General features: G+C 53.8%; 2 protein-coding genes and 1 long non-coding RNA gene across 5 annotated transcripts in view; 1 reads left to right on the top strand and 2 right to left on the bottom strand.

The window, feature by feature from the left end:
* LOC147646452 (uncharacterized) overlaps positions 1–24406 on the bottom strand; it is a 66912-nt gene that overhangs the window by 24447 nt on the left and 18059 nt on the right. The gene's annotated exons all lie outside the window — the stretch shown is intronic.
* The window catches only part of LOC147646449 (uncharacterized), a 158450-nt gene continuing 139409 nt past the window's right edge, over positions 5366–24406 (bottom strand). The window contains exons 2-4 of one of the 3 annotated variants that reach the window (XM_086873432.1): positions 10387–10509; positions 7713–7845; positions 5366–7487 (exon numbers count right to left, since the gene is read on the bottom strand). In XM_086873432.1, coding sequence (XP_086729558.1) covers positions 6648–7373 — 726 coding nt within the window. In that variant the 5' untranslated portion in view covers positions 7374–7487; positions 7713–7845; positions 10387–10509 and the 3' untranslated portion in view covers positions 5366–6647. The remainder of the gene's footprint in view (positions 7488–7712; positions 7846–10386; positions 10510–24406) is intronic. The other 2 variants (XM_086873433.1, XM_086873431.1) reach the window with 2 other exon arrangements.
* On the top strand, positions 14027–23356 carry LOC147646453 (serine/threonine-protein kinase PAK 1-like). The gene is made up of 11 exons (XM_086873430.1): positions 14027–14133; positions 16929–16966; positions 17370–17874; positions 18083–18146; positions 18472–18520; positions 19530–19639; positions 20405–20522; positions 20913–21012; positions 21431–21627; positions 22535–22672; positions 23125–23356. Exons 3-11 carry the CDS (start codon positions 17607–17609, stop codon positions 23215–23217), a joined length of 1137 nt encoding a protein of 378 aa, XP_086729556.1. The 5' UTR covers positions 14027–14133; positions 16929–16966; positions 17370–17606; the 3' UTR covers positions 23218–23356.

The raw sequence follows: 24406 nt of genomic DNA, 5'->3' as shown, positions 1-24406 counted from the left end.
AGTCACAGAAGAATGGGGGAAGATGTAGGAGATGGTGGGAGGAGGAAGCCAGAGGGATCAAATGGGTAACTTTCATCCAAATTGTGAGCTACGAGGCAGGGACCCAAGAGATGTGGAATAGAGACCCCATTACCTGTGACTTCCTTTCTCAGCTGAAAAGAAAAAGAATAGAGAAATAGCTGGGTTTTAGATGTGTGTCTAGATATGAAGCCACGTTACATTTTTGAATGGCTCCACACAAGTTCTTCAAGTTTTCTCCAAGCCTGCAGGTTCCCCTGCCCCAGGACCACCAGTGGCCAGTTTTGTTGGTTTTGCATGGGTTAAATTTTGGTGAGGAGGGAAGAAGCCAGCCATGGGAATACTATTTCTGCTAAAAGGAGCTGCTAAAAGCTTTCTCCATGCCTGGCAAAACCAATCACTGGCTGGCTCTGAGAACAGGCCCATTGCTAAGGCAATTAGAAAAGCTGGAAACACTTTGATGATAACAGATTTAAGAGAGGAAAGAAACGTGGGAAGCTCTCTTTCTTTCTGCCCTCCAAGGGGTGGGGAGGGGGCACCGAACCCCTTCCCAGCAGGCCAGCTGTGGTGGTTTGGCATTTTAGAGATAAAAGCAGAAAACACCCACAGAAGTGATTTCTCTGAGAGCGGCTGCTGGGAGTTTCTCTCTGCTTGAGATCAGGCCAAGAGCCGGCCAGTTCTGAGAACTGACAGCATTTTGCAGCACTGAAAAGTGAGATCACCTTTGTGAATAGCACATTTTAAAAGCTCCAGCTGGGGAAGTTGTCTCTTTTTGTTTGCAGCCTGGAAAGGTATTGGAGCTGTGGTGTGGCTGGCCCTGCTCCCCACGGCCTGTGTGGCCTGGGGGGGCTGGGCTGGAGCCCAGTGGCTCTGGGCTGGGGGGATGGAGACTGCAGGACTTCCCCCGGCCCCAGGCCAGGCCGGGCTCTGCTGTGGCCCCTCCCAGGAAGCCCTCCCAGTCCCATTCCAGTGGGGTGGCTGAAGCCCTCCCCAGGGGGACCCCGGCCCTAAGCTGGGCGGGGCCACGGCTGCTGACATCTCGCCCATCCCCGCCATGGCCTGCACAGACGGCTCCAAGCTGGAAACCGTCCCCTGCCTTCCAGGGGCTGCTGAGCTGAAATCCCACACCAGGAATGCCTGCCACACCTTGGGCCACATTTAACCCTTTCACTACACAGATGAGACCTGCAGCCTTCATCCCCTCTCCAGAGAGCGCAAAGTGGGAGTGATCGACACGCAAAAGACAACATCAAACATCAAGGTCAGTACGAGGAAGAGTCAAGCCTCAGGTGGAAGGAGAATGAGGAGATGCTTTAATGAGCTGAAATAGTCTTTTGCTAGGGCCATGGAGATGGACAATAACGTTCTGAATAATAACTCCTTTCATTAATGAAAGAGTATTGGGGAGAATGAAGGATTCAAAGTGTAAATCTGAGCAAAGGTATCCATTGATGAAGCCAAGCAGGTGGTGGAGTAGCTGTGATCCCATGAGATGCGTGAACAGAGAGAGAGATGAGAGCTGATGAAGATCCTTTGTCCCCAGGGAGAGAAGAAAAAAACTTCTGTCCCCAGAGATGATCACAGAGACAGATGAAGAGAGTAACTCTTGAATAACTCAACCTTAAAATAATACCCCTTGAGTTCATGGCCCATGAAGACACCTCAGAGTGGTGTGGAAATGGGAGGAAGGCATGGAGGCAGAGTTTTGCCCTGGGTGGCAGATATTCATAGAAATGAAAAGCCATGAGGAAACACTTTTCTTGTGGAGAGCTCTCCATGGAATGAGAAGAGAAAACTCTCCTCTCTGCAGATACTGATGAAAAGACTATCGTATAGTTGGTACTGCATTAACATCCAAAGTTTTATCTCTACATTGTCAGCTGAGAAAGGAAAAAGTTGGGTGGGAAGGGAAAAGGTTTCTGGAGGTTTTATTCAGGTTTCTTATTTCTTGTAGTCCTGTTAATAAAGTTTCTTTATTCCTTCTAACTTTTAAGCCTGGTTTTCCCTTCTCCTAATCCATATCTCACAGTGAGAAATGAGTAAGTGCCCTGGAGATTTCAGCCAGTGCTAAACCCACCACATTATTTAGTGCATTAGCCAAAAATCTCAAATTAGCGAATCTAAGCCATCACTGCACCAGGCTGAAGCTGAGGATCCCCAGCCAAGCTCAGAGGGAGGAGAACACAGCATTTGTGGGATCCTTTCCAGTCTGACTTGCTTTAGCTGGAGCCTGGGGGAGGAGAGAGCAGGAGAAGGGTTGGCTGAGTCCTCTCCCCTCTGCCTGGCCCTTCTCTGCTGGATCCTCAGTTCATCCCACACCCACCCCAAGACTCCAGCCCCATCCTACTGGGGCTGACGGGATTAAAGGAGATAAAGAGGAGATTAAAAAGATAGAAGAGGAGAGAAAAGGAGAAGTTTAAATGCAATTTAAATATGAAAGAAATACGTATGTTAGTGACTGCTGAGAGTTCAAAGGGAGCTGAAGGGTTTGGGAAGGGCCAGGAGCCCGTGAAGGGCTCAGGAGCTGCTGCTGCCGGGAGGGAGGAAATGCACCAATGGCTCCCAGCAGAGTCTGTGCTTTGAGGCTCTTTCCCAAACAGCTGCAGGAGGGAAAGCAGCTGAGTTTGGAGGAAGAGTTTTCTGCGGAGGTTTCCTGTTTGGAGCTGTCACAAGCTTGAGCTGCTCAAGGGAAACGCGGCTCTGCTTCCAGCAGGGCCCAACTGCCCGGGAGCACAACTTGGTTCCCTGGCCCTGAGCCAACGGGCAGCAGCAGCTTCTGTTCCCTCCTGGCTCTTGTGTCATTTCCAGCAGCACAAGACACACCAAGAAAAGCTCCTCCAGAACATGCCATGAGAAACACAACCTGATTTCATTGCATGAAGGAGCTCTGACAGTCCCACGGGCTCAGGTTTGTTTGTCAGTGAACAGAGCAGGGAAAAGCACAGAGACATTCCCTGCACAGGGAATTCACAGGAGGAAAGTGCAGCGCTGGAGGATGTGCTTGGATACAACGTTCCCATGGCAGTTTTGGGGATAAAATCATCAGCAGAGAGAAAAGAAAAAGTGCTACCAAGGGTGGGCTGGGGAGGGCTGGTGCTTCCCGGGAGGCTCCCGAAGCTCAAGAGGACAAAGCCCAGACCTTGTCCAAGCTGCGAGCTGGGTCTGAGCCAGAAACCAGGGGGTGGCAGAGACATTGCTGCTGAAGGGCTTCAGATTGCCAAAGCTAAAGTGTCCAGGATCAAGGAACATCTTGAGGTTACAGAAGTCCCAATGCCCACGTTCCATCCCCTCATTTCAAGCTGAAAGCAGAGCTCCCCTTGTGATTCTGCTTTTTAATAAAGAATGTCAAAATTCAACAAAATTTCCTTAGAAAGACCCCATGAAGGTTCACACTGTGAGAGCTCACTCGAGGCAGCCCCAACTCCTGCCCTGGGTCAGTCCCTGTCAAGCCCACTGTGCTTTCCAGCTGCTTTGCTCCAGCTCCCCCCAAATCACCACGAATTCCACTGAACTGAAACAAATCCAAATCCTCGTGGGTCAGGACAAGGGCAGGGAGAGGTCACTCAGGGATCACCATCAGGGCCACAACAGCCCGACCTGGGGAAATGAACTGAGATTAGGATTGAGCAAATCAGACCAGGAGAATGAGGATTAAAATCAATCTTGAGAAACACCTCCTCCTGCTCCTGAACTTTTCTGTCTGAGCCGCTGCTCGCGGGGCACAGAGAGGGGCCCGGCCGTGTCCCTCCAAACCTCCCTGGGAATCACCCCAGAGCCCTCAGCCTTCCTTGTGCCCATCCCCGGGGCCCCTTGTCCCTCCCAATGGCTCCCATGGCTCTCCCAGTCCATCCCAGCCTCTTCCAGTCCATCCCAGCCTCTCCCAGTCCATCCCAGTCACTCCCAGTGACCCCGCCTGTCCATCTCGCCTCTCTGTGGATCTGCCGCCCCTCAGCCAATCAGAGCGCGCCTCTCTGATGACTCATCAGTTGCCAGGCAGATCCACAGAGCCGAGAGCCCCGCGCTGGACTCGGCCACCCAGTGCCGCGCACTTCATTCCCAGTCCCTCCCAGTGCCACCACAGTCCCGCCGAGTGCCACCACAGTCCCTCCCAGGGCCACCACAGTCCCGCCCAGTGCCACCAGTCCCTCCCAGTGCCACCACAGTCCCGCCCAGTGCCACCACAGTCCCTCCCAGTGCCACCACAGTCCCGCCCAGTGCCACCACAGTCCCGCCCAGTGCCACCACAGTCCCGCCCAGAGGCCCCAGAGTCCTTCCCACTCCTTTTTAGCCCATTCCCAGTCTATTCCGAGTTCATTCCCACTTCACTCGCAGACCTCCACACTCTCTTCCAGTGTCCCAGTATCCACTCTCATCTCTTTCAGTGCCACCCCAGTCCCTCCCTGTCCATTCTCAGTCCCTGTCAATGCCACACCACTCCTCTCCCATCTCTCCCAGTTACCCCCCAAGCTCATCCCAGTCTGTCCCCACTCTCTCCCAGTGTCCCCAGCGTGTCCATCTCGCTGGTGCCCTCCAGCTCCCAGCCCGGCCCCGGCCGCCTGCTCTGCTCCCTGATGGATTTCTCCCCTGCCCACATCCAGCTGAGCTGCTCCCAGGGCCAGCAGCAGCTCTCGGGCCACGTGCTGGCCACTGCCGTGCTCCCCAGCGGGGACTGGAGCCAGCAGCTCCTGGTGCTGCTGGAAACCGCCCCCGGCAATGCGGGCTCAGCTCCAGCTGCCAGGTGCAGCACGGCAGCCTGGAGCACCCCCTGAGCCGGCACTGGGGCACGGCCCGGCCCCCACAGCGCCGGGGGCAGCGGGGGAGGCACTGGGGGGGCCCAGAGGGGGATTGGGGTGTGCTGGGAGGAACTGGGAGGGAGTTTGAGATAGACTGGTTTAAACTGGGGAAGGGATTGAGGTGCTTAGGATGGCTGGGAAGGGGATTAAAGGATGTTGGGGAGGGTGGGATGGGGTTCTGGGGGTGCTGGTGGACACTGGGAGGGAGTTTGGGGGTGCTGGGTGTCACTGGGAGGGATTTGAGTGAGCCTGAAGGAGCTGGAAGGAGATTGGGGATTGGAAAGCAGGGATTGGGATGAGGTTGGTTGTGCTGGAAGAGACTGGGAGGAGTCTTGATGAGTCCTGGTGGGGCTGGGAAGGGACTGGGAGAGGGTCTGGGGGTCCAGGGGCAGAGGGGGGAAATTGGGAGGGGTCTGTGGGATCCTGAGAGGAACAGGAGGGGCTCTGCTGGGTCCTGGGGAGGCTGGGAAGAGACTGGCAGTGATTTACCAAAATAGCAATATTGATCCAGTATCAACATCGATCTGTTAATGGACAAAAAACCTCTCCAACAGTTTAAAGTTACAAAGTGGATGTTTAAATCCCAGCACTGGGTAAGTACAGGAGTCACCCCTTAATATGCACTGCAAGCTGACAAAAGATTCCAGTGTCTATTTATGTACAAAAGTCTTAAATATCCAAAATACTAATACATATTAATACCAATACATATGCATAATGCTAACATTTCCCATTCCCCACTTCGTATTAAAATGTACGGTAATGAATTTAAAAAGTCATTCTGCCTGCGTGATGGGTGCCCTAATTAGAGGAGGGGGTCGTTTTGGCAAGGAGGAATCATCAAGTGATGAAGGAAAACCGCTCTTCCTCACTCTCACCTTTCTACCTTTACAATGGTTAACATTACAAATGACATTTGGTACAACTCCAGTTTCCTCCCTTGTGACTTTGAAATGGGTTTCCAGATGTAAGGTCTCTGATGTTCCTGAACCCGTTTATTACTTTCTCTTTTCTCATTATAAGCACAGAAAAACAAACACACAATGAAAAGGAATTTTCTACCTCAGTCTGAGATTCATTATCTCAAATCCTGCTTCTCACTTCATCATTAACTCTAACTAGTTCCAACAAGGCCTATCTCTAGCCAAGACCCCTAATTTTTCTAAAATTACTAATTGTTTAAAATTAGTGACTCCAAAGGAGGTTTCAGAGGGTCCTGGGTGGGCTGTGGGAGACTGGGAGGGACCTTGGAGGGGCTTGGGGTGTCTGTAAGAGGTTTTGGGGGTCCTGAACCCTGCAGACACCCAGGGATGCTGTGAAATGCTGCCTGCAGCAAGATGCTGACAGGGATTGGAGTCTCCGGGTTGGGCTTCGTCTTCCGGGCACTGGGGCTCGGCTTCTGCCTGCGCAGGAAGGTGAGGGGGGATCCCGGGGGTCGTGTCCTCCCTCCCCACAGAGCGTGTGTGCTCCCCTTGGGCCCCTCAAGCCTGGTATCACCTTCTTTTCTCTGCCCACACAGCTCCTGAGGCAGCAGGAAAAGGTTCTCTAGGATTAAAAGTCAACGAATCCACTCTCCCCAAGGAATTCCCACTGCTGGTCTGTGTCCCAGTGGATGTTCCTGCACCTGTGTTCATCCAGGTGCCCACAGGGAGCCAGGAAGATGTGGAGCCTCCCAGCCAGGTGTCTTCCCAACACGCATCACCAGGACCACGGATCACCAGGGCTCTGCCCAACGGGGGTCACTGGGGATCATCCAACGCCCATCCTCCCATGGGGGATGGAGCTGGAGCAGCGCACGAAGCTCTTCCCGCACTCGGGGCACTCGCAGGGCTTCCCTTACTGGTGCCTCCGTTGGTGTTGGGTCAAGTTAGAGCTGGTGGAGAAGCTCTTCCCACACTGGGGACACTCGTAGGGCCTCTCCCCACTGTGGATGCGCCGGTGGACGGTGAGGTTGGAGTTGTCCTTGAAGCCCTTCCCGCAGTCGGGGCAGCGGAAGGGCCTCTCGTCTGTGTGAATCCGCTCATGTAGGAGGACATGGGAGCTGGTCCGAAAACTCTTCCCACACTTGGGACACTCGTAGGGCCTCTCCCCAGTGTGGATGAGCTGGTGTTTTCTCAGGTAGGAGCTCCACCCAAAGCTCTTCCCACATTCCAAGCAGGTGTAGGGCCGTTCCCCCGTGTGGATCACCTGGTGTATCATCAGGTTAGAGATATCTCTGAAGCTCTTCCCACATTTTCCACACTCATACGGCTTTTCCCCAGTGTGGATCACCTGGTGCCGGATCAGGTGGCAGCTCTGGCTGAAGCTCTTCCCACATTCCCCACACCCATAGGGCTTTTCCCCAGTGTGGATCCTCTGGTGCCGGATCAGGTGGGAGCTCTTTCTGAAGCCCTTCCCACATTCCAAGCACTTGTGGGGCTTCTCCCCCTGCTCTGAGCTCTGGCTGGATCTCTGGCCGTGTTCCTGGCACTGGGGGGATCTTTCCTCCTCGCAGCTCCCTGAGCTGGGTTTGCAGCCCTTCCTTGTGTGGCACCTCCAGGACTTTTCCTCCTCCTCTTCCATTTAGACACGGTATGAAAATTCCTGATTAGGAGGAAAAAAAGACAGGAGAGAGCCTTGGACTGGGGGTTCCTCCATGCCCATGTTCATCTCAGAAAGTCATTTGGCATCTTGTGTCTGTAACAAACCAAAACACCAAGATTCAGCCCAGACATCCTCCAAACATCAAAACTAGATCAAAAAGATCAAAAACTAATCAAACACCAAATTCAGGTAAAAACCCCTCCAGCATAGAAAGATTCAGCCCCTGCAAAAAGACAAAGCACCAACATTTAGCCCAATAAAGCTCAGAAACAACAGGATTCAGCCCAGTGAAAATCGTGAATCCCCCTCTCCAGTCACCTGCTGACTGTGGGCAGGGAAACACTCCTGGGACTGCACATACAGGGAGGGAGGAACCTTGTGCTGCTTCCTCTTCCTGCTCCTCCTCCTCCTCCTCCTGTGGCCCAACTCTTGCTCACACCTCTTCCTCCTTCTGTAAAACCCGAGATAGATATTTTGACCATTTTGTTCCTCACCCCTGCTTCTCCTTCCCTTCTCCTCCTGCCCCCAGGCCCAGCACCCACTGCCGCCTCCCTCTTCCCCCCCAGTCCCACAGCATCCCACCGCAGGGGCACGGATGCAGCTGGGCCAGCTCGGCCTGGGGCAGCGCTGGGCTCTCGGCCGCTTCCGCCCGCACTCGCTCCCCACTGCAGCCGCTCCCGCCACCACAGCGCGGGGGGGCCCGGCCTTGGCGCTCCCCCCTCCCACCTCCCCAAATTCCCCTCAAGGGGGGTGCCAAGGCCCGGGGGGGAGGGGCGCAGCTGGGATCCAGGTAGAACCATTGAGGGGACAATATGGAATGCTAGAAGGGCATCCTGGACAAAGGGATGATGACCCCAAAATATCTCTCAAGGGTCCCTTGGGAGCATGTGGAGGTCGTTTGCACATTCTCCCAGAGCTAACTAGGGACATGGACACCCAGGGGGGCAAGAAGGGAAGTCCAGAAGGGATTTAGACAACAGGGGATGGATGGTGTTGGTGTGCTGAGAAGGGATTGGCTGAAGGGGAGTGTGCAGGAATGTGCTTAAGGCAAGAAGCAGCAGGAGGAATCCATGGGGTAAGAAAAAGGATGATGGAAAAGAACTGGAAGAGAAAAATACTGAGGATTGTGATGTTTTCCAGAAGGGTCTTATCCTCAGCACTTGCCAGCTGACTCAGATCCTTTGTATCCCAGTTTTGGAGGACAGGAAAACAAGGAGGTGAGGATTTCAGGGGGTTTCTCTGAGCTGGGAGCGGCAGGAGCGGGCGCAGAGCTGCGGCACCGGGAGCACGGGCTGGGGGCCTGTGGGGAGCTGTGGGGCCGGGCCGGGGCTGTGGGGCAGCCGGGGCTCAGCGCCGGGCGCTGCCTGAGCCCAGCACCCCCCGGGCAGGGCCGGCAGTGGCCCCCGGCCCCCAGGAGGCTGCGGGACGCCCCGGCCGCTGCCCGGCCCCGTGGAGCTGCCGGCCCTGCCCGCCGGGGGGGCCGCCTTTGGACACTGCGGCAGGACAGGGACCGGCTCTGGGATACGGGCTGGGGAGGGGAGCCTCAGCACAGCCAGCACGAGGAAGGAACAGCTCACAAATGGCGATTAGACCTGCAAGGATCCACATGATCTTTTAAGCATTTCCTGCTGGGTCCCTGGAGAAAGGAAGGATTTTGCAGAAAGCTCAGCAGCTGCCACAGGATGAGCACCCACAGGCACTGAGGGGGGCTGCAGCAGCGACAGAAGAAGCCCCTGCAGCACTTGCTCACAAAGGCTCAGCAGCTGAATGCAGCAAGGGATGAGCAAAAGGCCAAGCTGAAGGCAAAGGCCATGGCACACTTCCTACAGCCCCTGAGGGATCAAGCCCAGGGCCCAAGGGGGCCCCAGCACCCAGGGGACACCCTCGGCCACAAGCACCTGGCACAGGCATTGCCCTCCTGGCCAGGGCACAGCCCACCCAAACAGCCCCTGGCAAGGAATCAGCCTTCCAGCTGCAGGGCACAAGGACACTGCAAGCACAGACAGCAGCACCCTCAGCACCAGCAAGTCCAGCCCTTGATGGACACGCATTCTTAGCGGTGGCACAGCTCCCATTCCACCAGGGACCCACCACACTGCAGCCCTTGGGAACATCCAGGGTGGCTCTGGATCCAGAGGAGACCTTTCCTGATGGACACAGGGGCCTCTCCATCCACTCAGAATCTTACACCTAAAGGTGTTAGGGAATATTTTAATTATTAAGGCACTAAGTGGGAAAGATGAGTGGGTGTGTTTTATTCAGCCACTATTAGCAGATGTGGGGGATGGGTTTAAAATGCAGGAACTTTTATTTGCTCACAATTGTGATTGTAATTTACTGGGAAGGGATTTGATGGCAAAATGGGGAATGCAAATTAATGTTGGAAAAGGTGATACAGAGGCTGGTTCTGTTGTACCTCTGTGTCAAATGTCAGGCAGAGCCAAGGCTGAAGTGAACCCACAAGTGTGGGCAGCCCGAGGGAAATTGGCAAAATTAGATATGGAGCCTCTCCAAATTTCCCTGAAGCAACCAGGACAAGAAGTGTCCAAAAGCAATCCCCTGTTCCAAGGGAGGGAAGGAAGGGCTCACAGCCTGTCTGGGAGTGCTGCTCAAGGCTTGGGGAGCCAGGGATGGCTCCCTAGAATGCTCCTGTCCTGCCAAACAAGAAATCCAATGGAATCCAGAGAATGCTGCAGGACCCAAGAAGAAGAAATGAGATGATGAAACCGAGGCACCCCACACTCTCAGATCCTTACACCAGCCTGAACCAGGTGCCCTCCTCACACTGCTGCCATTCACAACTTGATGCAAAAGATGCTTTCTGGGGATCTGCCCACTCACAGAGGATGCAAACACAATTCTGCCTTGGGCTGGCAACAAGAGGTAGAAGGGAAAATGCTCAAGACATGGACGGTCCTTCTGCAGGGATGCACGGAAGCACCGGCCTGATTGGGGCAAGCCTTGCAGGAAATATCAAAGGAATTGACCTCACCCCCAGGGACTGGCTTAATGCAGGATGTGGAGGACTTGATCCAGTCAGGAGGACAAGGAGAAGAGGTAGAGGGAGCCTCTGTGAAATGGCTTCATTTTCAGGCGAAAAAGCAGCTTTGAGTAGCTGAAAAAAAAGGGCAAACATTACAGAAAATGTTGAAATATTTTGAGACCCATTTTGACTGAAGGCTTGTGGTGTATTGACTCTGAAAGGGTCCAGTGAATCTGAGAAGTAATGTTACTCAGGACTAAAATGGAGCTTGAACAATTCTTACAATTAACAGGGAATTGTAGGAGCTGGACTGAGGATTCTATCTTTTAGCCAGAACATTCTGTGACTTCTTTAGCCCCAGATAGTCTCAATGTTATGGTGTAGATATAAGAAAGAGAACAAAACTTAACAAAACTAAAAAAATAAAATGATTGATGCCCCAGCCATGGCTCTTCCAGACTCAGAAATCTGTATTGCAAGGGAATATTAAACAGGCCACCCCTGAGCCTGCACTGAAGGCAACGCAGCAGCAGCCAGGGCTCCCCAGCGGGGGAAGCCCCTGCGCCTGCCCACAGATCCTCTGCTCAAATCCTCGGCCTGGCCACCCTCCTTTGCCATCTCCAGCCACTGCAGGACAATCCTTGCTCTCACTCTTGCACCTTCAGGCCTTTCTGTGCCTGCCCTCACCACAGCTGCTGGGGAAGGCACCGGGACAATTCCACTCTGCCTCTCAATTACACTCACACTCTGCCCTGCCTGGGATTCAATTCTGGCAAAATAGACCAACTTGAAAATGGTTTAAAATCTTATTTCTCTAAAGGGACTTGGTTTGCCTTTGCCTTGGGGAAAGGAATTTTAAAGGGTTTTTTAAGGGATGTTCCACCACTCAGCAGAGATGAAATTAACATCTCAACAGACTGGGAATAGCCCAAAAGATTCCCCCCAAGATAACGACCATCAACAAAACATCAACACCCAGCAGCAAACATCAACCAACATCTTACCCCAGACACTGCCCCAGGCACAGCTGGAGACACCTGGTCTGGAAAAGGCTGAGCAGGAAATCCAGGAGTGCCCACCTAATTCCCATCACAGGCACAGAAATCCGGCTGCAACAGGAAGCCAAATCCTAACAACTCCACACCTTGAAACCAATGAACAATAAAGCAATGGATTTCTATGGGGTCAGAGTGTATGAATTTAGGAAAATCTAGTCAAACTCATGTGTCATGGAATGATTTTCTCTGCACACCCAGCCTAAGTGTGCATGAAATTATTCCTGTTGCACATTCTGGCCAGAATCAAGTAATGTCTTATTTTTCTAAAGACATTGTTGAAGAGTTTTTGCTTTTCTCAGTTTCAGTGAAAGGATTACACAGTTAGAGTAATTTTTTGTAATAATTTTACTTCTATATTGTCGGTTCTGTTTGGGACAGTGGTGTGAGAATCAGTTTTAGTCCAAGGAGAATGAAAAGATAACACTTGATTGCTTTCTCATTTTTGTTTTATATTTGTACTTGACTCTTAGTCATGACAAAATGATGGTATGAGTTTTTTGATGTTCCCATTTAAACTGAACTTTCAAAACTAGAAGAGCTTTAAAGTTGGTGCTTTAACACATAAACAATTAGTAGAATATTGTTTAAAAAAAAATAAACAGCAGATCTGTGGGGGGCCACGTGTGAGTCATGGGATGTCTGCCCTGGAAGAGAAGCTTTGCTCCAGGCAGTCAGGAGAGGAGCTTTAGAAATGCAAATTAACACTGATGGCCCAAAGCCTGCACAATGGCCCAGGGGCTTCCTGGCTGCAGGAGGAACTGGGCTGATTCCAGGAAGGAAAAAACAGAGGCAATGAGTGAATCTGCTTGGAGATAGGGCCAGGGACTTGTACATAAGGCAACAATGGGAGAAACCATCATTTTCAGAAAATGTTACTAATTGACAAGGACTGCTGCTCAGACCCAGTCCCAATACATTCCTGAACTTCCAGAAGAACAAACACTTCACAGAGCCAGGAATATCGGGTGTTATACAAAAAGGACATGCAGCAGGCGGATCGGGAAGGCTGAACCTTCCAAGCACCTCGGCCAGTGTTGGGCAAAGGGACAGGGACATGCGGCCGGGAAAATCAGGACAAAAACGAGGCCGCGTCCTCCAACAACTGGAGAGAGCGCATGGCAAATGCCCCATGGCCTCTCCCTTTGGGCAGCAATAAAGTCACTTGCACACCGCTCCTCTGGCTCCTTGGGCCACACAAACCTCTGGCGCCGGGAATTTTCCCGCCCGGCCCCGGGCCCAGCGCAGCCACCTCCGGCCTCCCGACACGAAGCGGGACGAGCCAGCGCTGCTCCGCCACCGCCTCCTGCCGAGGCCCCAGCGGCAAGGAGACCGCGGGCAGCCGCTCCCGCAGCGCCCTCAGCCCAGGGCCAACACGGGCCGGCCACGGCACAAGCCACCCGCCAAAGCCCCCTGCCGCCCCCTCCCGGGCCCGCAGCGAGCCCCGAGCCCCCGCAGAACCGAGCGCGGCTCCCACCTGCGATGGCCGGGGCCGCCTCCGAGCTCCGCCGCCGCCTCACCGGGCTCCGGCCGCAGCTGCCGCCGCTGCCGGGCCCGCACAGACGCTCCGGCAATGGCGGCTCTCCTGCCCCACGGCCGCCCTGGGGGCGCCAGCGGGGCCGGGCTTGTCTCCGCTCTGCCCAATCAGCGCGCGCCAGAACCACGAGTGACGGCAGAAGCAGCCAATCGCTGCCAGCGGCGGGCTCTGCACACGGCACAGCCCCGCCCCGCGCTCTCAGGGCCCGCCCCGGGCTGCGTGAGGGGAAAGGCGGGGATGAGGAACAGCCCTGGAACGGGCCCGGCCCGAGCCGCCATTGAGCTCCCAACACAAACAAAGTTCTCCGCACCTCCCGGCCCGCCTTGCCCAGCCCTGGCTGCTGGGTGGCTCCGGCTCGCCGGAAAATCTGGAGCCTCATGCACATCTAATTAGGAGCATCAGTGCATCGCTGTGATTTCCCCCAAAAAAGGGAACACCCCCCCCCCCAATCCCCTTTGGCTGAGTGGAGGAGAGGAGAGATTTCTTGCACAAAACTCCCAAAATTACCAAAACCAAAGCGAAGTGAACCGGGACCACCCAGCAGCGCCTCTCTGCCGTCCCAGCTGAAGCCCTCGCTGGCTGCTCCAGGCTGGAGCGGCACACTGGGAGCACTGGGAAGGGGCCCCGGCTCGGGGCGCAGCCCCCGGGGCAGCCCCACGGCCCCCACGGCAGCTCCAAGGCTCCGCCAGCCGGGATGGAACGTGGGACGGGGAGCAGGGGAAGGGACGGGGATACCGGAGGCGAGGGAATACGAGGGACACCGGGGGCACTTCACGAGCATTTAACGCAAAAGATAAAATCATAAGGGAGACAAAAGCAACAGCACCTGTAGCACCATAGCACAGGGCCACACAAGGACATGTCCCACTGCTGTGGGGTGATGCTGGCCCGAGTCCAGGCACCCACCACAGCTGCTCTCTCACTGCCCTCCACAGCCACACAGGGAGAGAAAATTTAACCAAGGGTTCATGAGTTAAGGACCTGAGACTGTTTCCTCATCAAACAGAGTCATGGGCAAAACAGGTGATATGAATTGAATTTATTGCCAATAAGCTCAGAGCAGGAGAATAAGAAGACCCTTAAAAGCACCTTCCTTCCACCCCTCCCTCCTTCCAGCTCTGCATCCTAACCTGGCAGTGCAGGGATACAGGGAATGGAGGCATGGTCAGTTCATCTCCCAGGGCTTTTCCTGCTGTTCAGGGACAGGAGTCATTCCCCTGCTGCACTCTGGGATCTCTCCCACCAGAGAGGTCTCCAGGAACTTCTCCAACCTGAGTCCATTCCATGGGAGCAGCCCCCTCACAGTGCTGCAGCGTGGGTCACTGCCACGGGGTCAGACCTTCCAGGACATGCGGCTCCAGCAGGGACCCCTCTGTCCACAGGTGTCCCCCAGGGTCACAGCCTCATCTCAGGCATTCCACTGCTCGGGCATGGGCTTCTCCAGGGGCTTTGGGTGTATCATTATTCTGGTGAATCTTCAGGGGCTGTCAATCTGCAATTCCCATTGTTGCTCTGTGTTCTGATGGATGTTCCTGCCCCTGTGTTCATCCAGGTGCCCATGGGGAGTCAGGAAGATCTGTTTGGTCAAGATTGAGCTCTGTGAGAAGCTCTTCCCACACTGGGGACACTCATAGGGCCTCTCCCCAGTGTGGATGTGCCGGTGCCTGATGAGGGTGCAGTTTTGTGAAGCCCTTCCCACAGTCAGGGCAGTGGAAGGGCCTCTCCTCTGTGTGAATCCACTGGCATTGATGAGACCTGAGCTCCTTGGAAATCTCTTCCCACACTCAGGATGCACTGGTGTGCCCCGAGGTTGGAGCTCCAGCTGAAGCTCTTCCCACATTCCAAGCATTTGTGGGGCTTCTCCCTGCCATGAGCTCTCTCCCCCAGCTCTGAGCTCCGGCAGGATCTCCAGATGCCTTCCTGGCACAGGGGGGATCTTTCCTCCTTGCAGCTCCCTGGGCTGGGTTTGCAGCCCCTCCTCATGCAGGATCTCTGGGGATTTTCCTCCTCCTCCATCTGGCCATGGCTTTGGAATGACAAATCCTGATTTGGCGGAAACCAAAGTGGGAGTGCCTTGGAGTAGAGGCTCCACCTACCCAAGTCCATGTCTAGAGCTCAGCAGGAGTCTTGTGGCCATGAAAATCTCCAAAATATCAAGATTCAGCCCCAAAAAAGTGTCCCAGGATTTCCCCATCTCTTGTCTTTCCTATTTGGGATTCCAGAGGTTTCCCTTCCCTGGGATGATGGGGGTCCAAGGGCTTCAGGGGTTCCCCCTTCTCTGGGGTCCTCCTTAGCGATGATCCAGGGGCTTTTGGGGGTCCATGGGCTCCCTTCTCCCCTGATCTCTGCTTTGAGATCCCAGGGATCCCAGGAGTCTCTCCTCTCCAGGCTCCCACCTCTCCAAGCTGCCAGGATCCCCCAGCTCTGGGATCGCCCCTCTCTGCTCTCCCCATTCTGGGGGTCCCAGGGGTTCCTCTCCTCTGCTCTCCCGGGGGTCCCCAGGACCAATGTCCTCCCCAGCCAATACTGGGCAATGGCCACGTGGACCCCAAAGATCCCCCAAGGGGCTCAGCTTTGGGGTTCTGCAAGATCCAAACCTACACACACAGAGGGAAAAAACCTCCCAGGGACGCCAGACAATATTTGGGGCTCAATTCCTCAATCTGCAAGTTCCAAACACACCCCAATAAAAAGACCCTCTCAGGGACCCCCTGACAGATTTGGGACCAGCTCCCCCTCCCTGCTCACCTGCAGGATGAGGTGGGGGCGATGGGCCCGTGGCCGGGGGTGCTGTGGACACAGAGGGCACTGGAACCTCCAGCTTCTCCTTCTATTCCTGTTCCTGCTCCTCCTTTTCCTTTCTCCCTCCTCCTGCTCCTCCTCCTTCCTAATCCCACCTCCTCCCCAGTTCCTGCCTTCTGTATATTTACAGTGGAGAATCTTGCTTGTTTTTAGAACTAGAACGAAGATTCCAGATGGAACAAGCCTTGCTGGTTTTATTCAGCAGTATCAGTGACTACAGGTCATCTTTGCTTTGGTTTGGTGCTGTCCTCGTTCCTCCTCAGTGCTCAGACTGGGCTATGGGGTGTCCTTGTTTGCTGCATTTTCAGAGTTCCTCTTGGATCCTCTGGGCAATAGGCCGTGCCCTGGGAGGATTCTTTGTGCTCCTTTGTGACACAGGAGAAGCTTCCAGGCGGTTTTTGCGTGAGCGGCTGCTGTGGTGTCACAGGAGCGTTGCCACGTCCCCGTGGTGTTCCCGTTGCTGTGGGACACGGAGGCCTCAGTGTCCAGAGCGGCTCTGGGCGCCTGCTCGTTGCCAGAGGATCCTCCTGCCCGAGGCATTCTCAGCAGCCAGCCCAGCCCCTGACGGGTGTCCTTCGGTGCTTGCAGGGGTACAGTCTGCAGACGTGTGCAGCGCAGCCAAAATGATGCAGCAAGTGGTTGCTGCAGTTGGCACTCTGTTCTCTGTGGCTTATTCGGGGTATTTTTTAACCCACTTGGCACGTAAGTTGAGGTTTTCCCTCGGTGCAGCCTCTGTGGCTTTGGGCTTGCTGTGTGCTTTCTGTTCTTCATCTGCAACGGAGTTGACTCTGTAACCAAATTGCCATGAGGGCAGGGTTGGTTTGGGAGACCTCCTGCCAGCAGCTGCAGCTGAAAAAGGGGGTGTCTGCAGCCAGCGGGGCGTGCACAGCATTTGCAATGAGGCCTGGGGGGTTCTGTTCCCTCAAGCGGGGAGTCTGTGGCAGCGGAGCCTGGAACTCCCTCCGTTTGCTGCTCCAGCCAAGAGCTGACACAGCCCAGTATTTTGTGCTGCTCTCTTGCTTGCTGTGTGAAGGGCCTGTGGCTCCTGGAGGGATGCTGTGAAAGCAAAATGCTCTCTCGGGCTTGCCTTGCTCATTTCCCACCACAGGCAGTTTTTTCCTAACAACATCTGGTTCACGTTCCCTCTCCCGTTGCAGGGCACCTCACGCGTGGATCCCAAGCAGCTCCTCCTTCGGTGAGTGGCAAAGGAAGCTTTGGTGTTCAGAATTGTGCAGCAAGTTGTGAGCTCGGCGTGTGGCAGCCGAGTGCCAGCCTGGGAGGCTGAAGGGAAGTTCCTGTCAGTGTCTTTGCAGCAGCAGCAGCAGCAAAGAGATCCCTGGCAGTTTTCTCTGTTTCTGCTGAAGAGCTTTTGAAGAGCTGCAGGACTGGTTTTGCAGGCAGAAGATTGCTTGCTGGCTTTAGCCATGCTGGAATATGGAATTCCCAACAATAAGTGGCAATGTGGGCTTTAGCCCATTGTTAGTTTGAACAGCTCTGAACCCTATTTCTGCTTAGTGCAGCTGGATGTGTAGCTGAGGATAAAGAAGGTGATAACTGAGATAGAACTTCCCGTCCCTCACGCTCCCGTCTGTCCACAGGGCACCAAAGCAGCATCAGCACCTCCTCTGGCTCCCTCTGCTTGCAAAGAGGAGGCCAAAGAGGAGGAAGAGAGCAGTGAACTTCCCGCTGTTCTGGGAGACGAGGGCGAACACCCCGCGGTTTGGGAATACAACGGCGAGGCTCCCGCGGTGTGTGACAAGGACAGTGGACATCTCCCGGTGGGGGACGAGGACGGTGGATGTCCCTTGGTGTGGGATGAGCATGGCCAAGCTCCCATGGCATGGGACGAGGATGACAGCAATCTCCCGGTGTGGGATGACGACAGAGAACGTCCTGTGGCTTGGGAAGAGGAGGGTGAACCAGCAGCATTTTGGGAAGAGGATGAGGAACCTGCACTGCTTTGGGAAGAGGATGGAGAACTTCCCTCTGCTCCTGAAGAGGACACCGAAGCTCCCTGTGCTGCTGGATCCTGGGCTGAACATTCTGACAGCAGCACAGCCCTGCAGCCAGAGGGGAGCGGGGAGTGGAGCCTGATGCAGCTGAGTACGTCTGCTCTGTTCCTGTGTGCCAGAGCAGGGTGCTGTGTGTGTGTCTCAGCATCAGCTGCACCCAGGGTTGCTCTGCAGCTGAATGGCACAGGGTCATTTATTGTCCTTCCCCAGCTGAGAGCAAGGGGCTCCCGGCCCCAGGGAGTGGGGCTGCATTCTGGCTCTCATCTGAGAGGGAGCATCTTCCACCTGGTTTCTTTCAGGGAACACCGTGAGCGTGGGGGAGCCTGCCGAGAAATACCTGGAACTGGAGCAGATTGGCCAAGGGTAAGTGCAAGGCAGTTACTTCTGCACAAGCAGGGCCCAGGTATTTTGCTGGTGCAGGATGCAGTGAGAAGTCAGGAGAGCTCCAAACCCCTTCAGACACTGGGGTACGATGCTGCTGCCTCTCAGTGCTGATCAGAATTGATAACTGTGGTCAGAAGGCACCTTGCATGGCAGAGGGCTGGTGGCTGCTGTGCTGTTGTTTGAAGGGTGGATGCACTCGGGTGTTTTGTGAACGCTGCAGACAGCAGAGATCTCCTGTCTGGGCTGGCTTTCACTGCCAGGGCCTAAAGCGCTGCTTCTTTCTTCTCTGCTGTTTTGTCTCCAGGGCTTTTGGAACCGTTTCCAAAGGACTCGACAGGGCCACGGGAGGAGAGGTCAGTGTCAACACGCCCAGCACGTCTGGCAGCTCTCGAGGGCTTTCCCCTCTGCTGGGAGCTGTGGCTGGAGCTGTGGGGCCCAGCAGAGCTTTCCTGCACAGGCTGCTCCTCTGAAGGCAGAGCAGGGTCAGCCTGCAGAGCACAGCTGGGACAGACTTGGTCCTTCTCAAGTGCCCAAAGGAAGGCAAGGAGGGCAGCGGTGTCTGTCAGAGCAGGACACGCTGGCCTGGTCTTCATGTCTAAAAGTGTGAATGCATCAGCTGGTGGAGACTGAGGCCAAATTTACCTTCATCCCAGCCTCGGACAGGAACACTATTTAGCAGTTTTATCATCCTGAGTTTCATCAGGATACCTCAAGGCCTAATTAAGGAGAGATCCTGCTTGGGCTCAGTTTGGGGTTTTAGTCTTACTGCAGCTGTTCCCACAGAGACAGGAGAGAAATGAGAAGATGGATGTGCAGAGCAAAGCTCTCTCCTAAACCCTGCAGCTGTGTTTGGGTCTGGTGTCAGTGGCAGCTGTGACAGGGATTATCTGAGCAATGGATGTGCACGTTTGCTTTGTTGTGCTATCCCAAACAGAGCAGGGACATTTGAAATCATGGCCAAATGCCATAGAATTGCTAAAGGGTTCCCGGCTGTTTTGCTCTGTGTGCACGGAAACAGAATTACCTCCTGCTTGCAAAATGTGTTGGAATAATAATCCTAAGAGTGTTGAGGCCATTTGAGAAGACTGTAGGTGCAGAGAATGTTGTTAGAGCTTTGAGGCTGACAGCTGAGGGAGCATTTCTGCAGAGCTTACAGAGCCAAATGTCTCTGGCCATGAGTCCTGTAACAGCCCCAGCGAGCAGAGCAATGGGCTGTGGGAATGGCACTTGCTGAGCTCTGGTGTCCCATCCCAAGGCAGTTTGGCACAGCCCGGCTCGCTCGCTCCAAAAAGACTCGCTCCGTGTTTGCTGTGGCCTCCTGCCACAGACTGCTCCAGTTAAAGGTCTGCAATGTCCCTTCAGGTGGCCATCAAGAAAATGAGTCTCAGAGGGCACAACAGGGAACGAGCTGTGAATGAGGTCGTGGTCCTGAAGGACAAGAAGAACCCCAACATTGTCAACTCTCTGGACAGGTGAGTGCTTCAGGTCTTCTCCCGTGCACGGGCCCTGCGTTCATCTTTCCTGGCATCCCCAGTCTGTAGCCTGTTCTGAAAATGCCTGACCCGGCCATATCTTCCCAGAACAACAGCCTGGCACTTCACTCCTTCCATGTGCTTTTGTTGCTTTGCTTTGGCTTTTTCTTCAACTTCACCCCATTTGCTGTGTTTTACAGCAAGTGCTGATAAAACCTGGTAGAAATTATTTTCCTTGGCTTCTTCTTCCCAGCCCTTTCCCATTGCTGCAGGTGCCAGGAAAACCAGGTTCTTGTTTCCAGAAATGCCTCATTTGCCCATTTTTCAATGGCTTTGCCTATTTCTGAAGGGACTTTGTGCAAGGTTTTCCAAGCATTTGACTGCTTTTGCCCCAAGTGCTGCACGGCCTCCTCCCCTGCATAACTCTGGAAGTTGTGTTGCCTTGTTCCGGAGGGAATGGTGGAACTGATGAGTTCAGATGCTGAAGCAGCTGGGGACAAGTGTTGTGGTTCCACATTGAGCTGGGTTGTTGCTAAAGTGCATTTTTCACCTGCTTGCCATCTAAGGCCTCTCCTTTCTCCCGGGTGCCTCCTTCTCCTTTAGCCTGGGCAGATTCCAAGGCCTGTGCAGCCTGGCAGGAATATCTCTCCATCTGATTCTGCCCTCATTGACAAGTGACCTGGGAACAAAACTCCACTCTGGGCTTTTCCCTGGGGGAATTGAGCAATGCACATTCATCTCTGTGCCATTGTTCTCCTCTTCCAGCTTCCTTGTTGATGGAGATCTCTGGCTGGTGATGGAATACATGGATGGAGGAACTTTGCAGGACGTTGTCAGACAGACACGCATGGCTGAAGGAGAGATGGCAGCTGTCAGTCAGGAGGTGAGGGATCCTGCTTGTGCTTCCCATGGCTGGGACACCATGGTCCTTCCAAAGAGGCTGTGAGAGCAGAGTGGCTCCATGCTCAGGCCTTTGTTTCTGTGTTGTTTTTATGAGCTGGAGAGGAAAGAGCCTCTGAAGTGAATGGCCTGCAAATATCACTGCATTTCTACTCTGTTCTTGTGTTCTTTCCTGCTGTTGTGGTACTCTGTCTTTTTTGGATCTGATTTCCTGTTCTCAGCTTTGCCTTGAACCTTTTGCCTGGAGCTTGTCTGCACTGCACTCCTGGGCTGTCACAGCAAAGTTGCTGCTGGCAGAATTCTAAACTGTCCTTTCTTGTGTGATATATTCCGGCCTCTGATTTTTTCCCTCGTGTTTCTTGTTGTCTCTCAGTGTCTGCAGGGCCTGGATTTCCTCCATTCCATCCGGGTGATCCACAGAGATCTGAAGAGCTCCAACATCCTTCTGGGAATGGACGGCTCTGTCAAGCTGGGTGGGTGTTCCTGGCCAGGCACGGCGCTCCCGGGGTGCGGCTGTGGGGCTGCTTCCCAGTGAGGGCCAGAGCCCCACAAGTGCTGCTGGTGGCACTGCCCGGCCCCTGCTGCCAGCTGAGAGCGGCTGCCCCGTGCAGAGAGCTCAGGAGAGGAGCAGGCTGTCAGGAGTGCCTTTGCTCTGGGTATGGCCCTCCCAGAGGGGCAGGAGTTGCAATCTAAAGCTTCAAAGGAAATCAGTAAAGCCAAGCATGAAAGCTGAGGGCTTCTTTAAGGGTCCACTTCCATCTTTCCTTGGCTACAGCCCTGAGGACATTTCCAGCTGGATTCAGCACTGCATTCCCAGACTGAGAGTGGGGAATCTTTGTGCTTGGTTTCCTCATTGCAGCTGCCTTTGACAGTGCTTGTTTCTGTCCTCAGCTGATTTTGGCCTCTGCGCTCAGCTCAGCCCTGAGCAGGACCAGTGCAGCTCCATGGTGGGCACTGCTCACTGGATGGCCCCAGAAGTTGTGACCAGTTCTCCTTACGGCCCCAAGGTGGACATCTGGTCCTTTGGCATTGTGACCATCGAGATGGTGGAAGGAGAACCTCCTTACTTCCAGCAAACGGGGGCCATGGTAAGAGGCAAATTCTCCAGGCTATGCAGAGGCCTGTGAGCACAGGGTGACCCTGCACTGGGAGGAGCAGCTGGAGGTTTCTGCACATCGCAAAGGGAATTCCCACAGCACCTGAGCCTGAACACAGACAAATATTCTGCAGCCTCCAGCAACAATTTGCTTTGGGATTTAAGTTGTTGCAGCTCTTGTGAGGATGACCCAAATACATGAAGCAAGTGCATCAGCTCTAATGTTGTCTTGCAGAATACCCCAAACCAACCCCAACACCCACACCCAAACCCAACAAGATTTCTGGAGGAGTTTCTAAAAGAGGTTTTGTGAGATGAACTCCCCCTGGCTCTTCTCACTGGGAAACTTGTCTAAAACATGAAGATGATTGTTTAACATCCCCACACTCTAACATATTTCTTTCCTAGTCCAAGCTACTTTCTCTGTGTCACCAAGCCTGAGCTTTCAGCCACACAAACCTGCTGTTCCTTGCCTGGCAGTTTCTGGCATGGGGCATCAGGAATGCTTTTAACTTGAGTGTCAGTGGCACTGCAGAGATGCATTTGATGTAAGAATCCCTTGAAATAACACAGGCAGACCACACTAACTCTTGCAAATGGCCTGTAAAGCTGGTGTCTGTATTTGGAGAAGCAAAATGGGCTATTTCTGATGGAGGTTCCTGCTGACAAAGTCAGCCAATGCAGTCGGCTCTGAAGGCAAGATCATTTGGATGTTGCAATGGCTGTGGCTGCACCAGGGTTTGGGTTTTTTGGCTGGCCCAGAAGAATGAGCTGTGAGCAGCAGCATCTGTGCCAGGGAGGAAAGTGCCCGGGGAGCTGGGGCAGAGAAAGCGGGCTGGATGTGAGCACCTGTGGGTGTGGAGGAAGCTGTCAGAGCGCTGTGTTTGCTTTTCCTGCAGGCCCGCGCTCTGATCCGGCAGAATGGGAGCCCGCAGCTGCAGGAGCCCAGGCGCCTGTCGGCTCTGCTGCGGGACTTCCTCGAGTGCAGCCTGGAGCCGGACGAGGAGCGGCGCTTCTCTGCCCAGGAGCTGCTGCAGGTGAATGCCAAGCGGCTGCGGGGGAAACGGCAGCGCCAGGGAGGGCTTTTCTTGTGGGGCCCCCCTCCCATCATCTCCAGTCCCGCTGCTTTTCACACGCAAAGCCAGCAGAATCCTCGCCTGCTTTGGCTTGGCAGGCTCCTGTCGAGCTCATCTGGAGCTGGTGCCCCGCCACGAGCGGGGACATCTTCAAGCACATCAGGTGGCTCAGAGCCCTGCCTGACCTGAGCCTGGATGTTTCCAGGGAGGAGCCACCTCCCACATCTCTGGGCTCCCTCTCTCAGTGTTTCCCCACTCTCCTGCTACAGCAATTCTTCTTTACATCTAATCTGAGCCTGCTTCCCTCTCTTGACTTTCAAACCATTCCCCTTTGTCCTGTTGCAACAGAGCCTGTGAGGAACTTGAGTCTGGAAAGTAACAGTTCATTTCTTTCTTTTTTATCCCTTGGGCAGCACCCATTTTTGTCATCAGCCAAGCCTCTCTCCAGCCTGACCCCTCTGATCACTGCAGCAAAGCAACTGAGGGAGCAGCGCAGGAGGAGATGAAGCACAGGAGGCCAACTTTTCGTTATAGTAGTTAGGACAAGTAGTTAGTAATGTTAGTTAACACTGTTAGTTAGTTAGAGTAGGTTAGGACAGCCTGTTTGTTATGGCAGTTATTTGAATAAAATCTCTGTTAAACCTCCAGTCCCTTGAGGTGTCCTGTCCTTCTCCCGCTGTGACTCAGCTGCCCGGAGCACTGCGAGGGGAGAGCGGGCCCAGCCTCGCCCAGAGCTGAGCCCCAGCAGAGCCTGGCAGAGCCCAGAGCAGCCTCGGCATCTGCAGAGTCAGCCTGGAAGGAGGCGCTTGGAGCCTTCTGGGCTGCAGCCGGCTCTTGCTTACAAACTGTGTGCGCTGGAAAATGCCTCTGGTTCTGCGGGAGGGCAGAAGGGGCCCGGGGAAGGCCCAAGTGCTCCATGCAAGGGAAAAACCTGCCCTGTGTTTGTGATAAAGAACTATGTTGTTGTTGACCTTCGCTATTATGTGTTGGCTTTTCCAAATTATTATAATCACAACGATTTTGATATAGCACAGTTTGTAATCACTTTTAACTGCTTTTGATATAGTAGTGTTATAAATGACTTTCAAATTTCCAAACAATCAAATTTAATTAATTGATAACATAGCTTAATAAATTGGATACAAAATAATAAAAGAATACAATTTAGTAAAAAAGAGATACAATTTAGTAGATATAATCAGATACATATTTTATATATATATATATATGTGTGAATATAATTGGCCTGTGGTTACAAATGCTTAAGGCATAATCAAAATCGACCGGGGTGTGGGGGGGTCTTCTCGCCTCACCTCACATATGAAACAAAGCACTTCAAGCTAAACTTATATACTGTATGCTTATACATATTCATTAATGTTTCCCATAAGTTTCCTCCTTTTTCTGGTTTTACTGACCATTTATTTTCTAAACTACATCCTGTACTTTAATTTTGACATGTAACATCTGCAAAGGGGTACATCTGCTTTATAACACTGATTCTTGATAGTTTCTAATAATAACTTTAATAACAGTTACAATTTAGTTAGCACGAATCAATTCCATTTATTACACTGGGAATGGGGAACCCCTGCGCTTCCATTTCTGGGTGAACCCTCCTTCCTGGGCACAGAGACCCCCTTGAACGTTCATTTCGGGGCACCAGGACCCCCTGGGACCCCCTTCCCCGGCCCC

Source organism: Cyanistes caeruleus, unplaced genomic scaffold (genome assembly GCF_971803275.1).
Source record: "Cyanistes caeruleus unplaced genomic scaffold, bCyaCae1.hap1.1 HAP1_SCAFFOLD_98, whole genome shotgun sequence".
Classification (NCBI taxonomy): domain Eukaryota; kingdom Metazoa; phylum Chordata; class Aves; order Passeriformes; family Paridae; genus Cyanistes; species Cyanistes caeruleus.
The sequence above is the reverse complement of the archived record's forward strand: the minus strand, read 5'-3'. Positions and strand labels throughout refer to the sequence as shown.